This window comes from Delphinus delphis, chromosome 17, assembly GCF_949987515.2.
Source record: "Delphinus delphis chromosome 17, mDelDel1.2, whole genome shotgun sequence".
Lineage (NCBI taxonomy): Eukaryota > Metazoa > Chordata > Mammalia > Artiodactyla > Delphinidae > Delphinus > Delphinus delphis.
Genome location: NC_082699.1, coordinates 9,152,388 through 9,175,474, shown reverse-complemented (window position 1 = coordinate 9,175,474; position 23,087 = coordinate 9,152,388). Strand labels below are relative to the sequence as shown.

The 23,087-nt window shown below is 38.9% G+C and overlaps 1 protein-coding gene across 1 annotated transcript in view; it reads right to left on the bottom strand.

The window, feature by feature from the left end:
* The window catches only part of NKAIN3 (sodium/potassium transporting ATPase interacting 3), a 511,505-nt gene that overhangs the window by 246,830 nt on the left and 241,588 nt on the right, over positions 1 to 23,087 (bottom strand). Inside the window, exons 3-4 of the mRNA XM_059995454.1 lie at positions 18,964 to 19,101; positions 10,344 to 10,424 (exon numbers count right to left, since the gene is read on the bottom strand). Of these exons, the coding sequence (XP_059851437.1) occupies positions 10,344 to 10,424; positions 18,964 to 19,101 (219 nt within the window). The remainder of the gene's footprint in view (positions 1 to 10,343; positions 10,425 to 18,963; positions 19,102 to 23,087) is intronic.

Below are 23,087 nucleotides of genomic sequence, written 5' to 3'. Positions count from 1 at the left end.
AGACAGGGAGGAATGTGGGCAGCCTCTAGAAGCTGGAAAATGAAAGCAAACAGATTCTCCCCCAGAGCCTCCAGAAAGGAACACGGCCCTGCGGACACCTTGATTTTATTTTAATTTATTTTAATTTTTCCCAGTTATTTTGAGCTATAATTGACACACACTATTGTATATGTATATATTGCAAAGTGATTACCGCGGTAAGTGTCATTACCATCCATCCCTTCACAGAGTTACAAAGTTTTTTGTGACTAGATATTTTAAGATCTATTCTCCTAGCAACTTCCAAATATACAATACAATATTAACTATAGTCACCATGATGTACATTACATCCCCAGGACTTATTCATCTTTTAATTGGAAGTTTGTATCTCCTGACCACCTTCATCCATGTTTCCAACCCCTCACGCCCTGCCTCTGGAATGCACTAATGTGTTCTATCTGTGAGTTTGTTTCTTTAGATTCCACATGTAAGTGGTATTACTCAGTATTAGTCTTTCTCTTTATTTCACTTAGCATAATGCCCTCAAGGACCACCCACGTCCCCTCAAACGGCAGGATTTCCTTTTTCTTCGTGGCTGAGTGATATTCCTATAAAATACCACTTTTTCCTTAACCGTTAATCTGATGATGGACACAGGTTGTTTCCATGTCTCGGCTACTGCAAATAATGTTGCAATGAACATGGGGGTGCAGATATCTTTTCAAGAAAGTGATTTAATTTCCTTTGGGTAAATACCCAGAAGTAGAATTGCTAGATCATATGGTAGTTCTATTTTTAATTTTTTGAGGACCCTCCATACACTTTTCCATAGTGGCTGTCTCACACCTTGATTTTAGACCATTGGGACTCATGTCTGATTTCCGATCTATAGAAGAAGGGTAAGATTTGTATTCTTTTAAATGTAAGATTTGTATTCTACAAGTCACTAAGTTTGGGCCTGCTTCTAAACTGAATTAGCTTTTAAGTAGCCTTTTCAGAAGGCTTCACAATTCTTCTGCTTATATCTTAACGGCCAGAACTCAGATGATCACACCTGTTCGTATAAAGGCAAAGGAAATAGTGTTTTAGCACTTGCGCCTCAAACAGGTAAATTTTCCCTGACTCTTGACCAGAAGGAGGGGGAATAGATAATGGAAGATAGCTAGAAATTTCTGCCATCATTTGTTTAATGAAAGAGTGATTAGATGGATGTAGTTGAACACCTACAAAATTAGGAAAGTGATATGATTTTCATAGAAAGTTATATCTCCCATTTGTAAATTAATTTAGCAAATGGATAGTCTTCCTTTTCTTTTAAGTTAGCTAAATTTCACTCAATTTTGTCCCTCCTCATCTAACTTTAATCTTAGAAATATGTTTTTAAAGTTCCCATGCTTTTAGGTAATTAAGAACTACCGATATTCGGACTCCATAAATAAGTTCTCAGAGACCTTGAACCATACCAGCTTCTGCAAGAATAAAGTAGAATTACTTTTTTAAGGTCTTCATTTGTTTTCTCAGCTTCATTTCTTATCTGACTGTGAAATATTCCATCTAGTTTCTGAACTAGGCTGAGAGTTCCCAGGAAAAAGCCAAATTTTTAAGGAGTCTAGAGCGCTGGATGCTTCGATGTGCTGATTTTAACAGGCAAGCACGCTGACAATTCTAATAAATACAACTGAATATTGTTGCTGTACTTCTCCTGTTGTTCCCAAGTCAGAAAACAGCCAAAGGGGGATCAACGCTGAGGGCTTCCAAGGGGTGGCGGAGGGCTCCCCCCGAATCCTGGACACTCAGATACTTCCTGTGTCCCTCTCCCCTTTAATTACGTCACCCTGTGCTTCTGTTCGGTGGTCTGTGCTGGGACCAGCCCGTTCTGCCTCATCTTCTGGGCAGTCTTTGCTCCAGGCACTTTTCCTCCGTTTTCCTCTCTGTCGGCCCTCAAACAGGACATGGGGGGGCTGGAATGGCTCCTGCTTCCGGCCTCTCTAACCTGGGCAGGTCCATGTTTGGCTGCCATGCCAGTCAGCCCAGCTGGTGGGCAGACATGACTTGTAAGGAGCTTCACACCAAACGGCATCTCCTTACAAGGACCCCTAAGTTGTCATTCCATCAGCACCTCCCTGCGTCAAGAGAAAGCAAAACACATCTCCATTCCCGCTTCTCATCCTTGACACTAAACTTCTGGCCGATCATTTTCAGTTTTCACATCATTCCCGGCGACTCTGACTGATTTCCTCATCCTTCAGTTCCCCCTGATTTCTCCAGCTTATCCTTTCTGAGCCAGAGATCCAGAACTCTCGTGCTGGGGCAGCCAGTGGTCCAGCGCTGGGGTTCCAGCAGCCGCTGTAACCAGCCACATCACAGACTGGATGCACAGATACTTTTAGGGCCGTCTGTGTTCAAGGCTCTAACCCATCAGTCTGAAGCCGCAGGCCCATAATTCCTCACGCCATCACAGCCACCCAGTGGCTCAAAGAGAAGCTTTCTCTGGGCAAAGAGAACTTCTGAGATATGATTATTGTTACCTGTGATTTCCCTCCTGCCACTCTCACAGACGACATAGGAAAATTTGATGCGAAGCATTCAAATGACTTGCGTTTGCCTCTCTCTGAGAGTAGTTGCTGAGTAACTGTTATCCTAGGCCCCTCTGTTCCTGCAGGACCCTCCAGCTCAATATTCATCCGTTATAATGTGACTGTGTGGTGCTATTTTATTTCGCAGTGGTATATGCTGTTATTCTGGTTTAAAAAAGTAAATAAATGCAACTAAATGTGTTTATCTGTCTCTATAATTTTATGAAGCGTGCAAATGTCACCTGAAATTCTCCACCGGGATTGTATTCTTTTTTTTGTTGTTGTTGTTTGCGGTACGCGAGCCTCTCACTGTTGTGGCCTCTCCCGTTGCGGAGCACAGACTCCGGAAGCGCAGGCTCAGCGACCATGGCTCACGGGCCCAGCTGCTCCGCGGCATGTGGGATCTTCCCGGACCGGGGCACGAACCCGTGTCCCCTGCATCGGCAGGCGGACTCAACCACTGCGCCACCAGGGAAGCCCCCCCCCCCCCCCCCGGGATTGTATTCTTAATTGACGTTTCACAACAAAGAGATTGTGTCTTCAGAACAAACTAATTAACATCACAAAAAATCCAAAATCTTAACGGCATTTACTCATGTTCTATTCGTACTACATATTGTTCTAAAATGATCTTATGTTCAACTGACTGCATCAAAAATTTTGCAGTAGCATCTTTAAATTGCCTTAAAAACACAGCAAAGCATTTAGATACAAGCTATAAAGTGTGGTTTCTCTGCATATTCCAAAATTAAAAAAAAACAATGCCTGCATGGAAACGTAGCAGCCAACTTCCATGCAGAAGGGCTTAATGTTATATAAACAGTGGCTTAACAAACTTACATCTATTGGAATAATTATAGATTTATTAAAAATATTGTTTTATTAAACTTAGTGGAAGAATTAGCCAATTTGGAGATTGTCACATCAGCAGCAGCTGTTACAAGTGGCTGGAAAAGACTAAGGCTGGCATGAGGTCAAGGATCTCTGCAAACTCCACCATCAGCTCAAGGTTGGTTATAGAAGTTGACTACGTCCTGTCTTTTCTCCCTGAGGAGTGGAATCAAGAGAAGGGAGGAGAGAAAGGTATGTAAAGGCTGTAAGCATGGTCAGCTTTGGTGAGAGGAGAACAGGTTTGAATCAGACAGGAGACTAATTTTTTTTTTTTTTTGCGGTACGCGGGCCTCTCACTGCTGTGGCCTCTCCCATTGTGGAGCACAGGCTCCGGACGTGCAGGCCCAGCGGCCATGGCTCACGGGCCCAGCCGCTTCGTGGCACGTGGGATCTTCCTGGACCGGGGCACGAACCTGTGTCCCCTGCATCAGTGGGCAGACTCTCAACCACTGCGCCACCAGGGAAGCCCAGGAGACTAATTTTTAATGACCAAACTTGTGCACAGAATCTGTTACCCAGTGTAATAATGAATGGGAACAGGGTTGGAGATGAAATAGTTCGGAGACAGCTTATTCGAAGAAATAAAACCATTTCATGAATATAATCCACTGAGTTGAGACAATAACCCAGTTATTCAATTATATATATATATATATATATATTTATTTATTTATTCAATTACATTTGCATTGGCTTTGTTCAATGACTCTCATTCTGCAGCAATAAATAGAGTTACTGTTGATCGAATAATACATCCATCTGCTCTTTTGAAAAAACCATTTGAACCTCTACAGAAGGACATAAGATTATCGCACAAACCTGTGATTAAAAACTCCGAACACCACCCAGGCCGCAGCAATTACTTAGTTCATTGTGGTTTCTGTATGTCATTGGACTATAACGTAGCAGCAAATTGGAATTTTTTAGCAAAGGTTTTCAAAATGTTTGTATTTGATGAAATCTATTAAAATATAATACTGAGTTTAAGTGTGCTTATAATTTTCTTTACTGTGGAAAAGAAGCTACAGGGAAAACAATTATCTTACCATACAAAGAACACTGAAGATGCTATTTTCAGAAGTTATGTTCACTTAGACCAAGGCCAAGGGAAAAAGTATAGTTTAAGTCCTTTGGAATAAGGAATGCATAACTATATTTACACAGCTTTGCTACTTTTTTTTTTAAAATAAAAGAACATAATTGCATCACTTATGTAAAGGACTGTGTAGGAAACAATAAACATTTGCAAGCTTTTGGGTCTCATTTCGATTCAATGCCCAGAAGCAGATTGTGATGGTTCTTCCTTTATAAATCTTTAATAACTGGATAGATGTCCACCATCACCTCCAATCTCCCATTCCCCCAGTCGATATTACAGACAAAAACATTCTTTCAGGATAGCAGGATAAATATATACTAATATATTAGTTCAGAACATAAAATATTTTGTTATTCCAGTGAACTGAAAGTTTAAGCATTTTTCCAAAGATTCTCATTGATACAGATATGCTATTACTCATGATACAGTAAAAAGGATGTCATTCTTGTAGCTTCAAAAGCAGGCATAGTTTTGCTGGGTTTATTGGATGCTACTCCTATATCATTTGCTGATACATTATTCTCAAATACAGACATTTTGTATCCTAGCTTCAGCCCTCCATAAACATCATATTTCAAGGTTCTTTCTGAAAAATGTCTGAGGAAAAAAATCATCAAAAGGAAAGGATAAATGCAAGTTTAATACTCATTGCTAGATTCAGCAAGTTGTATTTACGTAAAGAAAGAAATACACTATGCATCACTTATTTAGTTTGAAACTGCCCACAGAAGAAGAATTCTTTGAAACATAAAAATATTTAGAATGTTTATTACGAATAATGGACGGATTGTAAGCAGCTGAAGGGGATTGGGAGTTCTGTTTCCTATGCAATAACTTCTACACGGAACTCTGAATTGCCTAAACGTTTCCTACTTGAAAGTGCCTGCCCCAAGCCAAAGTTAGTGGAAGAATCCAACCTTGAAGGAAAACGAATCGTGATCAAGAAAGAGATTTTTCCTAGTAAGTACAGAGGAACAACTCAGGCTAGATAACAAGAGTGAGCCTTGAAAAAGAAGAATGATCCCATTGACCCTGCCAGACTGCTCAGGTGAAATATTCAGCTGAAGAGTCTCACAAGAGAAGAGAACCCTTGCGAGTGGATGGTGATGATTTAAGTCAAAAGAGGATAAGAAAGTGCTATCATTGCCATTGGGGAAGTGGCTTAAATTTCTTTTTTTTTCCTCACATCTTTATTGGAGTGTAGTTGCTTTACAATGGTGTTAGTTTCTGCTCTACAACAAAGTGAATCAGTATACATATATCCCCATATCCCCTCCCTCTTATGCCTCCCTCCCACCCTGCCTATCCCACCCCTCTAGGTGGTCACAAAGCATTGAGCTGATCTCCCTGTGCTATGCGGCTGCTTCCCACTAGCTAGCTATTTTACATTTGGTAGTGTGTATATGTCCATGCCACTCTCTCACTTCATCCCAGCTTACTCTTCCCCCTCCCCATGTCCTCAAGTCCTTTCTCTACGTCTGTGTCTTTATTCCTGTCCTGCCCCTAGGTTCTTCAGAACCTTTTATTTATTTTTTTTAGATTCCGTATATATGCGTTAGCATACAGTATTTGTTTTTCTCTTTCTGACTTACTTCACTCTGTATGACAGAGCCTAGGTCCATCCACCTCACTACAAATAACTCAATTTTGTTTCTTTTATGGCTGAGTAATATTCCATTGTATATATGTGCCACATCTTCTTTATCCATTCATCTGTCGATGGGCACTTAGGTTGCTTCCATGCCCTGGCTATTGTAAATAGTGCTGCAGTGAACATTGGGGTGCATGTGTCTTTTTGAATTATGGTTTTCTCAGGGTATATGCCCAGTAGTGGGATTGCTGGGTCGTATGGTAGTTCTATTTTTAGTTTTTTAAGGAACCTCCATACTGTTCTCCATAGTGGCTGTATCAATTAAATTTCTTTAAGAATCAAAATACCCACAAATCAGGTACTATGAAAAAAGTGCAGTCATTAAGACACGATATAGAGAAACAAATATAGGTAGTTTTCCTTTTGTGCAAAGGCAACGTGAACGCCAGTACAGAGGAGAAATCAGGAAGGGTTAGTCCATTTCCCCCCCAGGCTTCCTGCCTAAGTTTTAGAAAACCCCTGATCAAAGCTCATGATTAATATAAGTCTACAGAGAATTTCTATACATTCATTTTTTATGTCTAAATTACACTCATGCACAGTTACACACAGTCAGAATTCTAGGAAAATGCGGCACACTGAAAATTCTCTAGGATCAGTAATGTGTAAGTTCCATACATCTCTCAGGAAACGTCAATTAGAAGAAATATTCGCGTAAAGTTTGTACAATTTGGAGTAATCAAAAAGATGCCATAAGGCATAAGCTTAATTTGGGGGGGATTAAAAACAAGCACAACTTGAGTACTCAACATAACTTGTCTTTCAGTAGCTTTAAATGTAGCAAATGAGTTGGGTTTTCATATTTACATTTTGAATGGATTCCTAGGAAGAAAAAAATGATTTCAAGTCTTGGGACTTCCAAAGAAGCAGCAATAACTTATTAATTGTACCCTTGGTGATCTTAAAGTACAGCATGAAAAACAGTCTTAGTGCCTCCAAAGATTCATAAAGTCCTTCCAAGGGGGGCGGGAGGGACAGCAGGAGAATCTAGCTGCAGAAGCATTTCAAAAACGCTATTTCCATGTTGAAGGAAAGGGTTTAATTAATCGTGTTACAGCTGTGAAGTTAATATGCAGATCTGAGGTCCTATCACAAGGGACTGTTACATACTTTTTAAACAAGTCACTCAGTTCCACATTTCCTTCCCTTTTACAGCTCTTGCATAGTAATAAATATAGGTCCCACAGGTTTGCAGAATGAGGATCCTGATGTCTGTTAATTTCTCAATAAAGATGATGATGTTGATTGGCAATTATAAAAACCACTTTTTACTGAAACCTCACAATATGCCAAGATCCTTTCTAAGTTCTTTGTATGAATCATCTTACTTAATTCTTTCAACAATCCAATGAAACTAGTGCTGTGGTCTTCCTCACTTTGCAGAAAAGGAAACTGAGGCTCCAGTAGATTATGAAAGTGCAGGCACTTTTGGTCACCTACCCACAGTCATCCTCAACCTCCCCATACATGCACACATTCCCATTTCCTTCAAGTTCTGGAAGGTCTGGGGAGAATCAGGACCTTCAAGACCACAGTGACAAAAGTATGATGCCAAGCTGATGGGCAGATAACAGCAAAGGGAAAAATCTGAAGGGTGTGATCGAGTCCCCTCGGTCAGACGTATGATTGCTCACGGCCAGACGTATGATTGCTCACGGCCAGGCGAGTACACTATTAGTTAATGAGAATGGCTCAGTAGTGCCTGTCATTGGAATAACACCCGAATCCATAGAGATGTTGTGGAAATTAATCTGAATCCGGTCTTTTGAGAAAGATTCACCATTTTAGAATGGACCTTTTGGGCAAAAATCAAAGTAGAGGGAGGTTTCTATTAACCTATCCAAGTGGGTAATTCCAAGAAATGCCTTCATGAACTAGCAGGAGATAGAGGGCTCTAGAAAGTTAGTATATAAACTAGCACACACGGACGAGGAATATCTTATGAAATGGGGTGCAACCTGGAAAAAATGGCAGAGGTGCTTGGGTTTATCAAGGGTCCTTAACTCTGCTCTAGTTTTCAGAATAGATTCCCTACAGGCTGGAACTGAGGCTTCCCTGTGGCTAGCCAAGGAGAGGTTACCAGCCTTTGAAACAGTAAATAGAAACCAAGAGCATCTCTTTAGGATGCTCCTTTTGGAGTCATCTATCCTATTTATGGTCTAGAATACTTGGTTGACTGCTTAATGGCATTTGAACGGGTAATAAAATGAGTAACTGGGACCACTATACCCATTTTTTTTAACCTTGAACCCAAAGAAACGAGGAAAAAAAAATCCTTGACATGCACATTGATATTAGAAAAGCAGTTACAAGAAACAGTTCACAAAGGTTAGCTTGAGCCGTGGAGGGAAATCAGCCTTTGGGGGAACAAATCAATGCTACCATTATTATAGTTTTTAAAAATTAAAAAAAATCACATCACAGGATTATTTTGCAGCTTACCTGAGTTACCATATTTGGTAACAATGCGAAACACCAAACAAACCCTGATTACTATCTTTACTGGAGAAGCTGGTCCTGTTTTTATATTTCACAGAGACTTTCCGGGTTCAGTACTTTGCCTAAGGGCCCATAGTTTATAAGCACTAAAGACAAGATTTGAATCCAAGACTTATGATTTGAAATTCAGTCCTCTTTCAACACACTATGATGCCAATTCCATGGAACAAATTTCCTCTGGTCTAATTTATTCCAAACCAATTAATAGAGAAAGAGATAAAAGATGATTTCCATCCAGTGAAATAAAAGTATGACTTAAAATGACCAATCAAATCATGAATTACAAAATGTTATGGGTTGAAAAATGCTATGCTTAACTTATTATCCATAATTATTTTATTCATAAAATTGCATTTTAAAATTACTTTATAATCTGCATGTTACAGATGATAACTGGGCACTGATTTAAGCACTTTCTTCTGTCTTAGAAATTAGGTAGAGGTAAAGGTAGATGTTGGTGCATTTGTATGTAACTCAGAAATGTCATTTCTGGTTCCTGAATACATTTGCCAATGTGAGAAAATGATAACAAGTTCTAATTATAAAGTTATTAGAGTGTAGAACAAAGAGTAACCACCTCTGGAGGTTCTGGAGAAAACGCTTCAGGGATATTTGCTGCTTGGCTAAATCGAAAATTCTTTGTTAGCGTATGGACTTCAGTGGAGCCTAACAATTCTAAAAGTCTCTGTGTTGGTCAAGGCAAATTTTCTGAGATCTAAACCACAAATGCTACTTAAAGAAAATTTGAGACTATCATACAACGATAGAATGTTTGCACAAATATAGTTGATAACAAGAAATCTAAAAGATAGATTACAGCTTTCTTATTCTTTTTGGAATTATACTGTTAGGTTTCTTCTCTACGATTTCAAGTGGGAACTGCTGGTTTATGAGAAAAATGCTTAAGAAACATAACTAGAAACTTAACTAGAAACTTAACTCAAGATGCTCTTCCATTTGGATGGTAATCAAAAGATGATTCTGCAAGAGTCATAATGAAAATTATGTGCTTTGCTGACATGAGTTCTAGACAGACAGAAATAATATTTGTATCATGTTGCATCAAGACAATTCTTTTCTGATCAGGATTTCACAATAGGAATCACTGCACTGATGTATGTAGTTGTCAGTAAACGTATGCTCCATTTACTATAATGAGGATTTCCTTCTCTGACAAACTTTATTTTTCCAGAATTAATATTCAAGCAAAGATAGCAATTTGCTATTCATATTTGTTACATTTACATCTTAGTCAATCCCTTTTCCCATTTCAAACACAAGAATGTTCAAAGCCATTTTTCACTTAACATATGGGGCTGTGGTCACTGGGACATTAGGCCTTTTTAAACTGGACATGAGGATACACTGGTAGCTGAGTTCCACGACAGCTTAAAAAACTAAATCATAAGGCCATTGTTTCAGAGTTTCATTGTATTAACATGTTCCCAAGGTTATTCTTTCTAATGGTATCCAAACTCTGTTTTGATTATTATCAAACATTAGTATCTAATGTTGCTTAGATTACTGTATACCTATATATACTTATATATACCTATATATATTAGTATTCCATTTGTAATGTTACTTAGATTATTTATTAGTGTATTCTTTTTAAAAGTGTACTTTAAAAGCATGATGGACTTACCTTAGAGAGCCCACCTACTTCCAAATAGAAGCAGATAATGAAAACATTCCAGGTGACCCAGAGGGCAGTCCATACTGTATACTGGAAAGAAAGGGTGGGGGGAAGAAAGAGAAGAAAAATGTGGAGATGAAAGGCATGCATACTAAATAAATCGATAATAAAAATGTCAATAAGTGTGTCTTCTGGGAAGAAACAGGGCACGCTCAGAAAAGAATGATCCTTATGCGGTCCCCTAAGATCTCTAGAAATTAAAAATCCAATAGTTTCTACTGCTTTAAGTAGATGCCAATAAAACTAGATTTATTTTTACAGTGCTTTGCCTGCTTGCAGTTGCAAGTTAAATCCAAGAGCTGATTTGATTTGTTTTCTGACTACCAGCTTTTCCAAGGGACACAATTATGCAAATTTTCTGGGGGCTATCTACCTAGCTAGCTAGCTAGCTATCTTTTAGTTACAATAAATCATCAAAGGTTTAGGAATGTTAGTCAAAACGCTTCACTTCCATATCCCTGAATGAGGATCATGTTTGAAAATGGATGTATGGAGTAAAATTAACAACCTTTCAACTGTTGGACTATTTTATTGAGTGGAGTGTATGCCCCTACTATCATGATAGAATATAATGTGATTATGTAAAATAATTTTTAAAAGCACACCAGTTCTAATTATGGTAGGATTAATAAGTAAATCCTACTTATTAATAAGTAGGATTAAGAGTGAGCAAATAAGCAACATATTTCCATAATGGGAAAATACCTTCCAATCACAACCAAAAAACTCTAAACATGCCAGCCTTATTGATTAATTGGTTTTATTAATGTATTATGTATTAGGAAATGCCTTCCTCAAGAGTATTAGTCAGACTGAATTAAGGTAGCCTTAGATCAAGACTCATCAACAGAGAGGTCTTAGGGCTCTATTCATCCGGTCACTTTCTTAGGCAGACAAAGACACTGAGGTCTGGAAAGCTGACATATAGGACGGCTTGGATGACTCGGGATGGAACTTACCATGGCAACACAATGAGCAGATCAAATACAACGGTTTGCTCATTCATTTTATTGTACTGCAAAAATCTATGAATTCGTAACTTCTTAAACTGGCATACTAATTAAATTATTGCTTTCTATTGTTAAATTAAGATAAATGTTGAAATAACTTATTAGCTATTGTTAAATTAAGACAAATATTGAAATAATTTATTAGCTTCTTCTATGCTCTGCCAAATAACAGACTTATGAATTTTAGACACGGTATAAAATAGCCACGATCTTATTACAAACCTTATCAGAAGCTTTTCAACTTTTTCTAAAATTCAATTTACATTTTGTATCTTTGTCATTTATGATTTTTTTAAAGAATAATACATTAAAAAAAAGAATAATACATTTATAATAATGAGTCAAGGCTCCAAAATCACTGGAAATTTAGAGGAGTTGGAAAATATATTAAAAAGTTAACATAAGTTAAAATATATATTTAGGCTTTTGGTCGTTGCCGACATTGTTGACCTGATACCTTCCGCTGGCAAAGCCTTCTAGTGTGAGTGGGTTTAGATGTTTCCTTAAAAATGCACCAAATGCATTCCTCTGAACCACAAAATATCCCCATGAATATTGAAAATAGCTAATCTACATTCTCAATGTTTACTTTTTGCAAACTGATAAAGTCACAATAACCACAACACATTTTAAAGATGCTGCTAGTCAGATGGCATCTAGTATCTGATATTTTTCATCCTAAATCAATATAATTATGGGTATATTTGATTGACAGAGTAGTGCAGACCACTCATTCAGGAGGAAAAAGCCAGTGATAAAGGTTAAGGGAAGGACATAAAATAAAGCAAGACTAAAGTAAGAAAATGCACTGAATTAACTGTGAAACCACATGATTCTTCATTATTAGGACTGCAAGCCTAAACCCATAAGTATGCTTTTAGAAAAGTAAATCAACTCATAGTTATAAAAAACACATAATAAAAAATTCTACTTAAAATCATAGCACAAGCTTAGTGATTGAAGTATATTCTGATCCCTCACAAGTTGTCCTATTGATGACACTTTCAAACATTCAAAGTTAAAATGATCAGGCTGAGTAGATTCCAACCCTCAGCTCCGAAATTCCTAACAAGAGTTACTCCGCTGCTTTCTGCATTCCTGGTACTGTGATAAGCACTTTACACAGATTAAGTCGTCTAGCCCTCACATGAATACCAAGGTAGAGAGGAAATCATCTGATCACCCAGTTAGTGTCAGAGTTGGGATAGGCACTCGGGCAGTTTGACTCCAGAGCTGGGGTGCTTGGGCATTTTAAAAGATCTTCATTTTACACGACAGTCTTCATTTTAAAAGATCTTAGGAAAAGGACTACAGATTAATTTGCAAGTTAACACTTCCCCAAATTCTGCAATTTATCAAACAACCAATTCACCAGATTACCAGTTTACCAAAAATTCATTCATATATATTCTATAACTGGTTATGTTTTTGAAATGATTTCTTCTGTATTTTGCTATTGTGTCCTGTGTTATATAAATACGTAGTTTTTTAAAAAGCAATATTGTAATTTTCTTTATTCTAATACACTGGTTTGTTGAGAACAAAGGATACCTGTACAGGTGAATTTTGGATTGTTATGAGATGGAAACCATATACCTCAATGTGCACCTGAGACCCAAGTCTGCACGCAGAGGTAAGAGGAAAGGATTTCTAGCAACACGAATAACACATCCAAAGGAATATTTCCTAAGCAGAAAGTATTAGAACCACATATGGTATAAGACACTGGCTATCCTCCCTCTCTTCTTTTTGACGTGGGTCAATTTATTTATAATGCAACTGAAACTAGAATAAAAAAAAGAGACAAACTACATTTTTAACAAATACCTTTTGGTTATCATGGAGTATGCCTACAAGCTCAGACAGCCACATAGATATACTTGAAGTATAGAAGACTTAACTTCTCAAAGTAAAAAAAAAAAAAATCACTCTGTATAATTATCTATCCATCTGTTTACCCATCATCTATCTATCTAAATATAATCTATCAACCTATTTATCTGTCCTACTTTGCTTATGTTCAGTACACATATTTTAAATCCTAATTTAATTAGACAATGCCCATAAATATGGAAAAACATCTATGTGTTCTCTGTGGCTTCCTGGATATTGCATAGTTTTATGAAGTATTTTTTAATTGAAATGAACTTTAGCAGTCTCCCAGCCTATTTCTTTCTCATAGAGCAATTAGTCCATAACATAAATTATTTTTACTTCCTGAGCTTGTTTGTTTTCCAGTTACCAGGAAGGCCACTCATTCATTCATTCATTCACATGTGTATCAATCAGATACAATATTATACTCAATATGTTAGATTCACTCAAAAAAAAAGTAGTTTCCTTGCTCACCCATTGTTCTAATAGTTTCTGGAGTTTAGTATTCATGTCCAGGGGGAAATAAATCTGAGACCACTGAATGGAAACCTAACACTCTTAACTGCCATGTTGAGCAGTAACTCTGGAGGGAGATTTATGATGACATAGTAGGGATATTTCCCTGTATAACAATTCAAATGAAAGGAAGTTGCAGTTCTTTGGATGTGGACATTTGTATAAAAGTCCAAATAACTAACATATGGGCCTAGCATACTTACTTGGCTTTCCTTTTTTAATTTTTAAAGGAAGCTTTGAGTTACTTTTAATTCCAATGTTAATCTTTATTCAAAAACTGTCAAGTTAGTTAATATTTCTGCATTTAAATGAATGTAAAACCGCTTGATTAAATTATTATCCATGAAATGATAAAGATTTAAATAATTGTAGAGCAGAATCTCTTTCTAGAATTCGTAAGTAAGATTTTAAAATATTTGACACAGGAGCAAAGCAGACAGGAGTAAACAGCTGATTCCAGAACGGTGCTTTTTATGACTGTTAAATATGACTTAGCCCCCACTCTGCTTCATTTTGTCTACAGCCAAGGAAACACAAAAGTGCATTCAAATGCTATGATTACACTTGGCATCCCTAATGTATATATCCCACCTTGCACCTTAGCTAAAATAAATTTTAATCAGCGAAAGAGTACCCTATGACAAAGTTGGTTTTATGTTCTAAAAATACATGTAGAAGTAGTAAACTGTACCTTCTCAGCAGTGATGGCAACCAAAGGGGAATTATCTCTCTTTCATTTTGTGATTTGGGTGAATTTTTTTAACAGTCTTTGCAATGGGACCTCCTCAAGACAGTGTCAGGGGCCCACAATGTTATATTTATTAGAAAGAAAATAAGTCAAGGAGTAAGTCAGCTAATGGTAGGTGCAGCCAGAGCGGCACATACTATTTTTTATATTATCTTATATATATTTTATATGTATATTTTTATATTATCCTATAAATCCTGGTGTTCAGATTGAAAGAAGCAAGGCATAAGGCCAGCTTCTTTTGCAGAACTATTGTTGCCATGTTCTGAGATGAGAAATCACCGTCTAGTCCATCCAGTAAAATAATTTCATCCAATAACCTTTAATTAATTTATTATTTGTTTAATCAAGTATTGAGCATCTCTAAAGGCCCATGCACATCAGGCTAACTTAGAATACAGCCATGGACAGGCACCGTCTGCCTGCCAGGAGGACACTGTTTTTTTGTAAATTTTTATTGGAGTATAGCAGCTTTACAATGCTGTGTTAGTTTCGACTGTACAGCAAAGTGAATCAGCTATACGTATACATATACAGGAGGACACTGTTGAATGAGATGAGATGGGCCTGGAAGCAAGGACGGCAACCGTGTAGACAGATAGGATAGAGTTACCAGGATCTATGGGTGCAGAGAGGCAGAGGCACTTAGCCTGCAGGGGGGATGGCCAGAGAAGGCTCTTAAAGGCGACTATTCAGTTGAAGAATTATTAAGATTTTTCCAAATGGGTAAGGAGAATAGGGTGCTCCAGAGAGCAAGTGCAGTGTATATCAACCAAGGAGGCAAGAAACAGCACGTGGTCTTTGGAAAACACGAATCAGTCAGCACGTCTGGCACGAGGTGGGAAGGCAGGGGATGCGAGAGAGAGAAGTAACGAGCAGTTTTTGTAAGCTCTGATTTCCACCCTAAGGAGTCTGAAATTTGCCTGTAGACACTGGAGAGCTTGCTCTACGTGCCCCTTTACCTTAACCATTTTCATGAGGGTGATCAATTCTTTAAATTCAGCCGTGATAAACCCTGTTTGTTTTAAGAAATGGCAGGACCCTACCCTCTGTGTCTTGGTGCTCCAAAATGTCTGCTAGCTTGACATGGATTCTGTTTAACTGGCACTGCTGGTGACTGTTTCAGCCAATAATGGAGGCCAAGTTCGAGAGAAAAACCTCCTACAGTCAGAAATCTCTTTCCCGCTCAGTGAGAAGTTAGTATGGATTTTGGACCCAGGTCTCCGCTCAGTGCCGTTGAGAAGTGGGTGCCTTGGAGGCAGCCCTTGATTAGTGTGACATAGGCCATATTCATTTCCAGGCTTTTTCATACCAGAATTAATTGGAATTAATTAATTGGTGGCCTGGAGACCACCAACTGTGGCTTCGAACCAAAGTATTCATGAAAACAGCTGAGGGATGAGCTACTCGTGGTGTGATAAAGATGATGTGCAGTAGTCACTTTCCCCATAACTAGGCACCCTCGATAATCTTCCCATTAAAGGCGCCCTCTGTGAACAGATTTCCCATACGTATTGACTAACGATTCTTCAGCATTTCTCCCAAATAGATACTTTAGACCCATGTTAGAATAAGAGTTCATCTGGAATCCCACATAGGTAACAACATTCTGTGATCAGCTAAGGAGGTAAGGCAGGATCGTTTCCAGTGTCAAATCTTATACTGACAGTGGCAGCACAGCATCTGGAATGTGATAGTGGAAGCAGAGCCTAGATCGTGATAACGCAACTCCAGAAACCTAACGATAGCATCCATCTCTGCCATTTACTCTCTGGGTTCCTTGGATACGTCACTTAAACTCTCCTTAACTCTTGCCTCATCTGTAAAATTAGGGATGCTAATACACACCCATAGGACACTTGTGAAGGTGAAACCAAATGACATGTTGGCATGGACCGCTTTCCTGGCAATTCATTGTTTCCTTTCTCTCCCCTTCCTGGGAGAGGGTCTCGAATGAGAGAGTAAATAAAACAATAGGGATTTGGTTGGCGTACACACCAAGAGAAAATCAAGATGAGCAAAAACGTAGATTGTCTGTCTTACAGACATTTTTCTTTGCAGATTCTGAAAGACCTAAATCTTCCTCCTTCAACATGCAGGAGGGAGAAGCGAGAGAAGGAAGTGAGGAAAAGATACCGGACAAAGAAGTGACCCCAGTCCTATCGCAAGAGGACGCTAGGAACTGGAAGGGAACTAGATGGGGAAACAATAGGTATTTATTGAGCACCTACGACACTGCATGTTCGCATGCAGGTCCTCAGTGAATGCTTAACAAGGGAATGGGACCTACTGCTATCGACATCCTACTGTGTGCCCTGTGGTGCTTCCTGCCCAGAACCCGCTTCGGTCCCCTCTACCCTGGTGAACTCACACGCACACTGCAGATCTCAGCTCCACAGTCACACCTGCAGGCTCAGAGCGGTCCCTCCAGGATACATCTACTGCAGGCTCAGAGGGACCCTCCAGGATACATCTACTGGCACAACGTGCTCCTTTTTAACACTTGTGACAGTTGCAATTTAACGTTTATGTGGATGATTATCTGATAAAACCCACTTGCCCTCCCTAGACTGTAAGGTAAGTACCCAGGAGGGCAGAAAACACGTCTGTCTGTATTTGCTCACCTTGTTCCCCGCACTGAACACAATGCCACACACAGTGTAGAAACCCAATAAATAGGAATGAATATGTAAAAGAAAAACGCAAGGGAGAAAGTTAAGAAAAAACAGATATCGGGGAAGAAGGAGGGGCAGAAAGGAAGGAAGGAAGTAGGGATTGTGAGACCAGTTTGGTCAGGTGGGGCAGCCCAGAATACTCTTAGACTTTATCCTGCTACGAGTTAGTGAAGGGTTTCAAGCCAGCGATTTAGAAAAAGTACAAGGGACACGTTAACAGGGAGGAAGCCGAAGGCAAGCAGGAAGTCCATGTGCAGGAAAGAGACTGCAAAGCCTCGACCAAGGCAGGAGCTGCGTGAAGAGCGTGTAGAGCTCATGTGGAGAGGGTAGAAGCACTAGGACTAGTACGTCACTGACGTGCACAGACAGCTTCATCCCATAGACGCCACTGGCTGCACAGTCACCTGGCATTTTGTGCTTCAGCAGAAAATAACATCACACAATGACAAGGATGTACTAAGTCAAAGTGCTCTGTGTTCAAAGCAACAAACTAGAACATAGACTCCAATAATAGTTTGCTATTATGCATATTAAAGTCTCTTGAGCTGCAAGTCCGCGTCTGTGAAACACCTTTTCAGTAGATCACACAGTGGCTTAGCAGAGGCTATCTTTCAGGGAAGAAGAGGAAAGCAGGGACTGTTTAGCCCCTGCAGTCAGCTGAGTGACAGAAATGTTCCAGGGTGCCTGGAGCAGCAATTTTGAGGGCAGAGTCTATGCTGTGGGCTGGTTACCTTCACCTCTGTGTGATATGATGAAAGATACCCAAAAGCCAATTTTGAGATGCAAACAGAGAATTGAGGCACTTATAGAAAAATGTATAACTTTTTTCTTTTTGATAGGTGTGACTGGATTAAACCAAAATGCAAAGATGGCATATTTTTAAGTCTATAGTTTTCTTCTAGTGAGGCAATCATCGCATTGCAAGAAAATATTTACTAATTCTACTGAACATGGTATATTTTTTCAGGCTCAATGAGCATTTTAGAGTATGTCACCCCTCATTACAGTTCCTTATACATGCTTGGTATTTCTGACAACCTTCTTATACATGTAGCCCAAAATATTCCCCTCTTTTTACACTGAAGAAATCTATTACTGGAAATAACTTCCAGTCAGTTGCGGAGCACAGAATATCCCTTATTAAATTTCCCTACAATGGAGGGTGTGTTGCCATGTATGTCATAGTTTGGAGTATGGATTTATGTTTCAAATTTATCTTACCAAAGTGGAGAAATGTTCAGTAATATACAGTATGCAATATCTTAAAGGGTGAGTACTAAATAAATGCACATGCATTTGTAATGTCTTATGTCCATTAAAATTAAATTGTATTATTGCTATCAGTTAGTAAACAGTTATGGCTAGGTCGGTTTGCTTTTTAGGGTTAGTGACATATGCCATTGACATGATAGTTAATGTACATTTATATCTCATCTAACATCAAGACCACAACCAGTCCTACTCCATCCAAACCACATCTTAAATTTCCTTGTGAAACTTGATTTCAATTACACTGTGAGTCTCACTATCATCTCCCGCTTACAGTCACGTTGCTTTGCTCTCATTGTAAACATTCACTGAGTCTTCTTTCTCCCAGGTAATCATCTCTCAACAGAATTCGTAATGAAGGCCAGAATGGCCAAGCCACGTTATATCAAAGGGAACAACTTAAATGATCTATTTCCTTCTTCTCCTAACAGTTTTTCAGTGTTTATATGAAAAGACATGGTAACAAAAAGACTTACCACCACGATATAGCGAGGTCTGTACTGAATGGTTCCAAACAGACCCAATATGACGACTATTATATGTAGAAAATTTCCAAGGATGGGTGCCCACTGGAAGCCGAGGAAGTCAAAGATCTGCCTCTCTAATGCTGAGAGCTGCAACAAAGCAGAGAGAGCCCGTGAGCATCTAACCCAAGCACCAGCAGACCATTTTAATCTCGGTTTCACAGCTGGAGAAGGCTGCAGTCAATTTGAATCACAGTTACGGACACCATCATCACTAAGACCGTGGTGCCCATTTCATGTACTGCTTTACGCAACTTCTCTCAGAAAATATACTAAGATAACTTTGAGTATTATGACTTCAAGTGTTCATAGACTTGGAGAGCTAGAGATATACTCCTGAAATCATTTTCTATAGTAGCAAATCCAGGCAACATTTTATGATACCATATTTTATCATATTAACTTATCATTATTTTTAGTAAATTATTGGCTTAGTATAACCTACTCAGAACAGTATCTCCAGGCTTGCAATGCTAGGACTATTATTATTTTGGAAAAAACCAAAAACAATAACAAAAGCTACCCATCTGTGCCTTCCTGTGTGAAACATGAATTATCAAATCTTCTGTTCTTTTTTTTTCCTTTCTTTAGATTGTCATTGATTATAATGACTAACCACTTTTTCAAAATGAAGCTTATTTACTTACTCTGGGCTTACTTACTTACTTACATGAATGATAATAACTCCTTCTTCAAAATGAGCTTACTTATTGACTGTAGTCCTGATCTAAAACTAGAGTTACATAGTTCCTTTGAACCATATTTTATTGAGATAATATATTAAATGAATGTTATATAGTCCAGTGAATGCCAACACTGTCATTACCATGTACAAATGATATTGATTGCATTTTATATCTAAAAATTTTATAATTCTGCCTGCTGTATTTGGACACAAATCTTACACGTTTCAAGCATTTTTCTACATTTACTTTGATAAAATAGTATTTCTAAGAAAATGATCCCACGATTAACCATACTGCCAGCAAAAGAAACTGCAGATTGGAAATGAAAATGGTACCCTAGGTGTTTTTCTAGTTATGTGGCAGGTGTAGGCCCGAATAGCTTTAATTTCCTTGGACATAAAGAAATGTCCTCTATCCAGTAAGCTGAATTTACCTGGGTTTAGATTCACCTTCAGTAAGTTGTGGAGGAGGAGAGAAACGAGCAAATACCTAAAGACACCCACTCCGAACCACATTCATTTCATGGGTATTTCCTGATCGTCAAGTGATTTGTCACCATTCCCTGCACTCACAAAGTGGGAGATGCACAGAAAGGGCTAAAACACAAAATAATCAGAGCAAGGTAAGAAGCAGCACAGTGTTTTCAACCCCCTGTTTCTCTCTGCTTGTGACTCTAATTAGTTCCCAGGAACCTTTCCCTAAAAACGCAGCATTTTATTTACTGGTCCATCAGTGATGTACATATGCAGTTTTTTATGTCCAACAGGATGGATGTGCTCAGAAAAAACCAAAAACGTCCTGAAGAGCAGCTGTGGGCAATTCATCCTGAAAAGCAACCCTATTTTAAAGCTGTCGTGCACCACAAAAACCTTTAAAGTGAACGTTTCAAAGAGAGGAAACCCCATTTTCTTTTCTGTCAGAAGATGCATGGATAGCATTCTCCTTTATGATATTAAAGAAAACACACACGATGAAAGGGAAGCCGAATTAACACCACTGATTAGAAAATCTGCAGTCTTTATTGGAGACACCCCGTCTCTCTACTTATTGATATTCATTTTCTGATAACTTAAAATGGATTTATAGTGACTTGAAATAAAAGCACAAATAAAAGGCCATAAACAAACGACAAACAGATGTGGAAGAGACCATATCAAGGGTCAGGCAAGAGGCAGCTAAAACAACTATACAAACCATGAAAGCTAGATTTGAGTACTGTATTTTAAAAAGTCAGCTAACAATGACAAAAGGCCCTTGAAAAGTAAACAAATTACCATTGCATTTGGTATTAATTACTTTATCTAATTTCCATTTTCAGCTATTAAGTCATTTAGTTTAGAGGCAAATATATTCTCTCTCAATGTCATCATTAGCGATACCACTTTTTGCCTTAGAGCTTGATATTAATAATGATGACCTAGAGCCACAGAATGAAATTAAATAATATCCAGGTTGCTTTGTTAACTCAAAAAAAAGGATGAATATATTTTAAAAACATCTCCGTCAAAATGGTCTCATCAGTGATGTGCTCGCGCTGCTGCAGCTAGCCGGGGAGCATGGATACCAACTCCACAGTCAGTGACTTCAAGTTTTGGGAACTTGACATTGGCCATTATATTTACAACATGGACATCAGGAAATGCTAAAAAAACCAAGGTCTTGTTTATTTGTTATGAGAGCCTATGGTAAAATATTTATCTCGACACCACTGAATACGGCACCTAGAAAATAGTGCTTCTAATTCAGGAGAGCAGTGAAAGGCGGAGTGATCAAATGTGTGATGCGGCATCAAAAGGAAACATCTGGTCCAGATGAAAGCAGAGGATGGAGGGCTCTGCGGAGACGCCATAGCAAAGAAGAGAATGAAGGAGACATTGGGAGAACTAGAGGTTTAAATAAAGGGAGAGAGTTCAAGAAAACAAAAAGGCAAGGAGACACTCAGAGAAAGCAAAATTAACCTGTCACCAGTTTAAAACAGAACAGGAAGCAGTGGCCTAAAGAACAATAGGATCATTTCTAAGTAAAAGGTCAAGTAGGTAAGACTCTGGGAGTTATAAGAATATGATGGAAAAGAATATGCATCTTTTCCTAACAAGTTAAAAAATGAAGGCAACCAGAATTTTAATAAAAAGGAAGAGTAGAAGGGAGAAGAAGGAAGGAAGGAAGGAAAGAAGGGAAGGAGGGAGGGAGGAAGGAAGGAAGGGAGGGAGGGAGGGAGGAAGGAAGGAAGGAAGGAAGGGAGGAAGGAAGGAAGGGAGGGAGGGAGGGAGGAAGGAAGGAAGGAAGGAAGGAAGGAGGGAAGGGAGGGAGGGAGGGAGGGAGGGAGGAAGGGAGGGAGGGAGGGAGGAAGGAAGGAGGGAAGGAAGGAAGGGAGGAAGGAGGGAAGGGAGGGAGGAAGGAAGGAGGGAAGGAAGGAAGGGAGGAAGGAGGGAAGGGAGGGAGGGAGGAAGGAAGGAGGGAAGGGAGGGAGGGAGGGAAGGAGGGAGGGAGGGAGGGAGGGAGGAAGGAAGGAAGGGAGGGAGGGAGGGAAGGAGGGAGGGAGGGAGGGAGGGAGGAAGGGAGGAAGGAAGGGAGGGAGGGAGGAAGGAAGGGAGGGAGGGAGGAAGGAAGGGAAGAAGGAAGGAGACCAAATCATTGATGCAAGGAAACTATGGTTCAAAAATACTAACAAAAAAATACTAACAAAATTAAAATTGGGCATGACTTTGAATGTAAATATGAAGAGGCCACTGAAACATTCTCCCTGAATGGCATGGGGCTGGCAACACTGGAACTGTAAGGACAGAAATGTAACCCTAGATCATACTAGGGCTGCATGAAAATTATCCCACACTCATTGTAATGGGAATGTTGCTTATTGGCTTGTAACTTTCAGAATCCAATTGTAGAAAGCTTGGAAGTCTTCATTATGATTATGGAACAAAATGTAAGTATAATCTGACCATATAAAGTATATCTAACAGAACTTGGGAGAGACTGAATGTTCTATATAAATTCATGAGTATGGCAAGGGAAAAGGGGAGTGTTCTCAAATTCTTCCTGGAGGGTCAGGCATTTCCTTTTATCAGGCTCCAAGGTGAAAATATTTCCTATAAATATATGACTCATTAACTACATCCTATATTAACCACACATACTCCCAAGAGCTCAAGAAGTGTCCCTATTTCCTTAGTATGCCCGAGCAACATAGATAGAGACAAACAGGGGCACCTTTAAAATGCAGTGACTTTCTTATCGATCCATATATTACGTTTAATGCTTCACACAGTGTTTTGGCTAAAAGCTCATAATGATTACAAATGGTGAAAATTTATTTACACTTAATTAAAGAGCTATAAAAACTCTAGGTGACCAAACATTTTCCTGGTCATTTACTTAGGTTGGATCTAC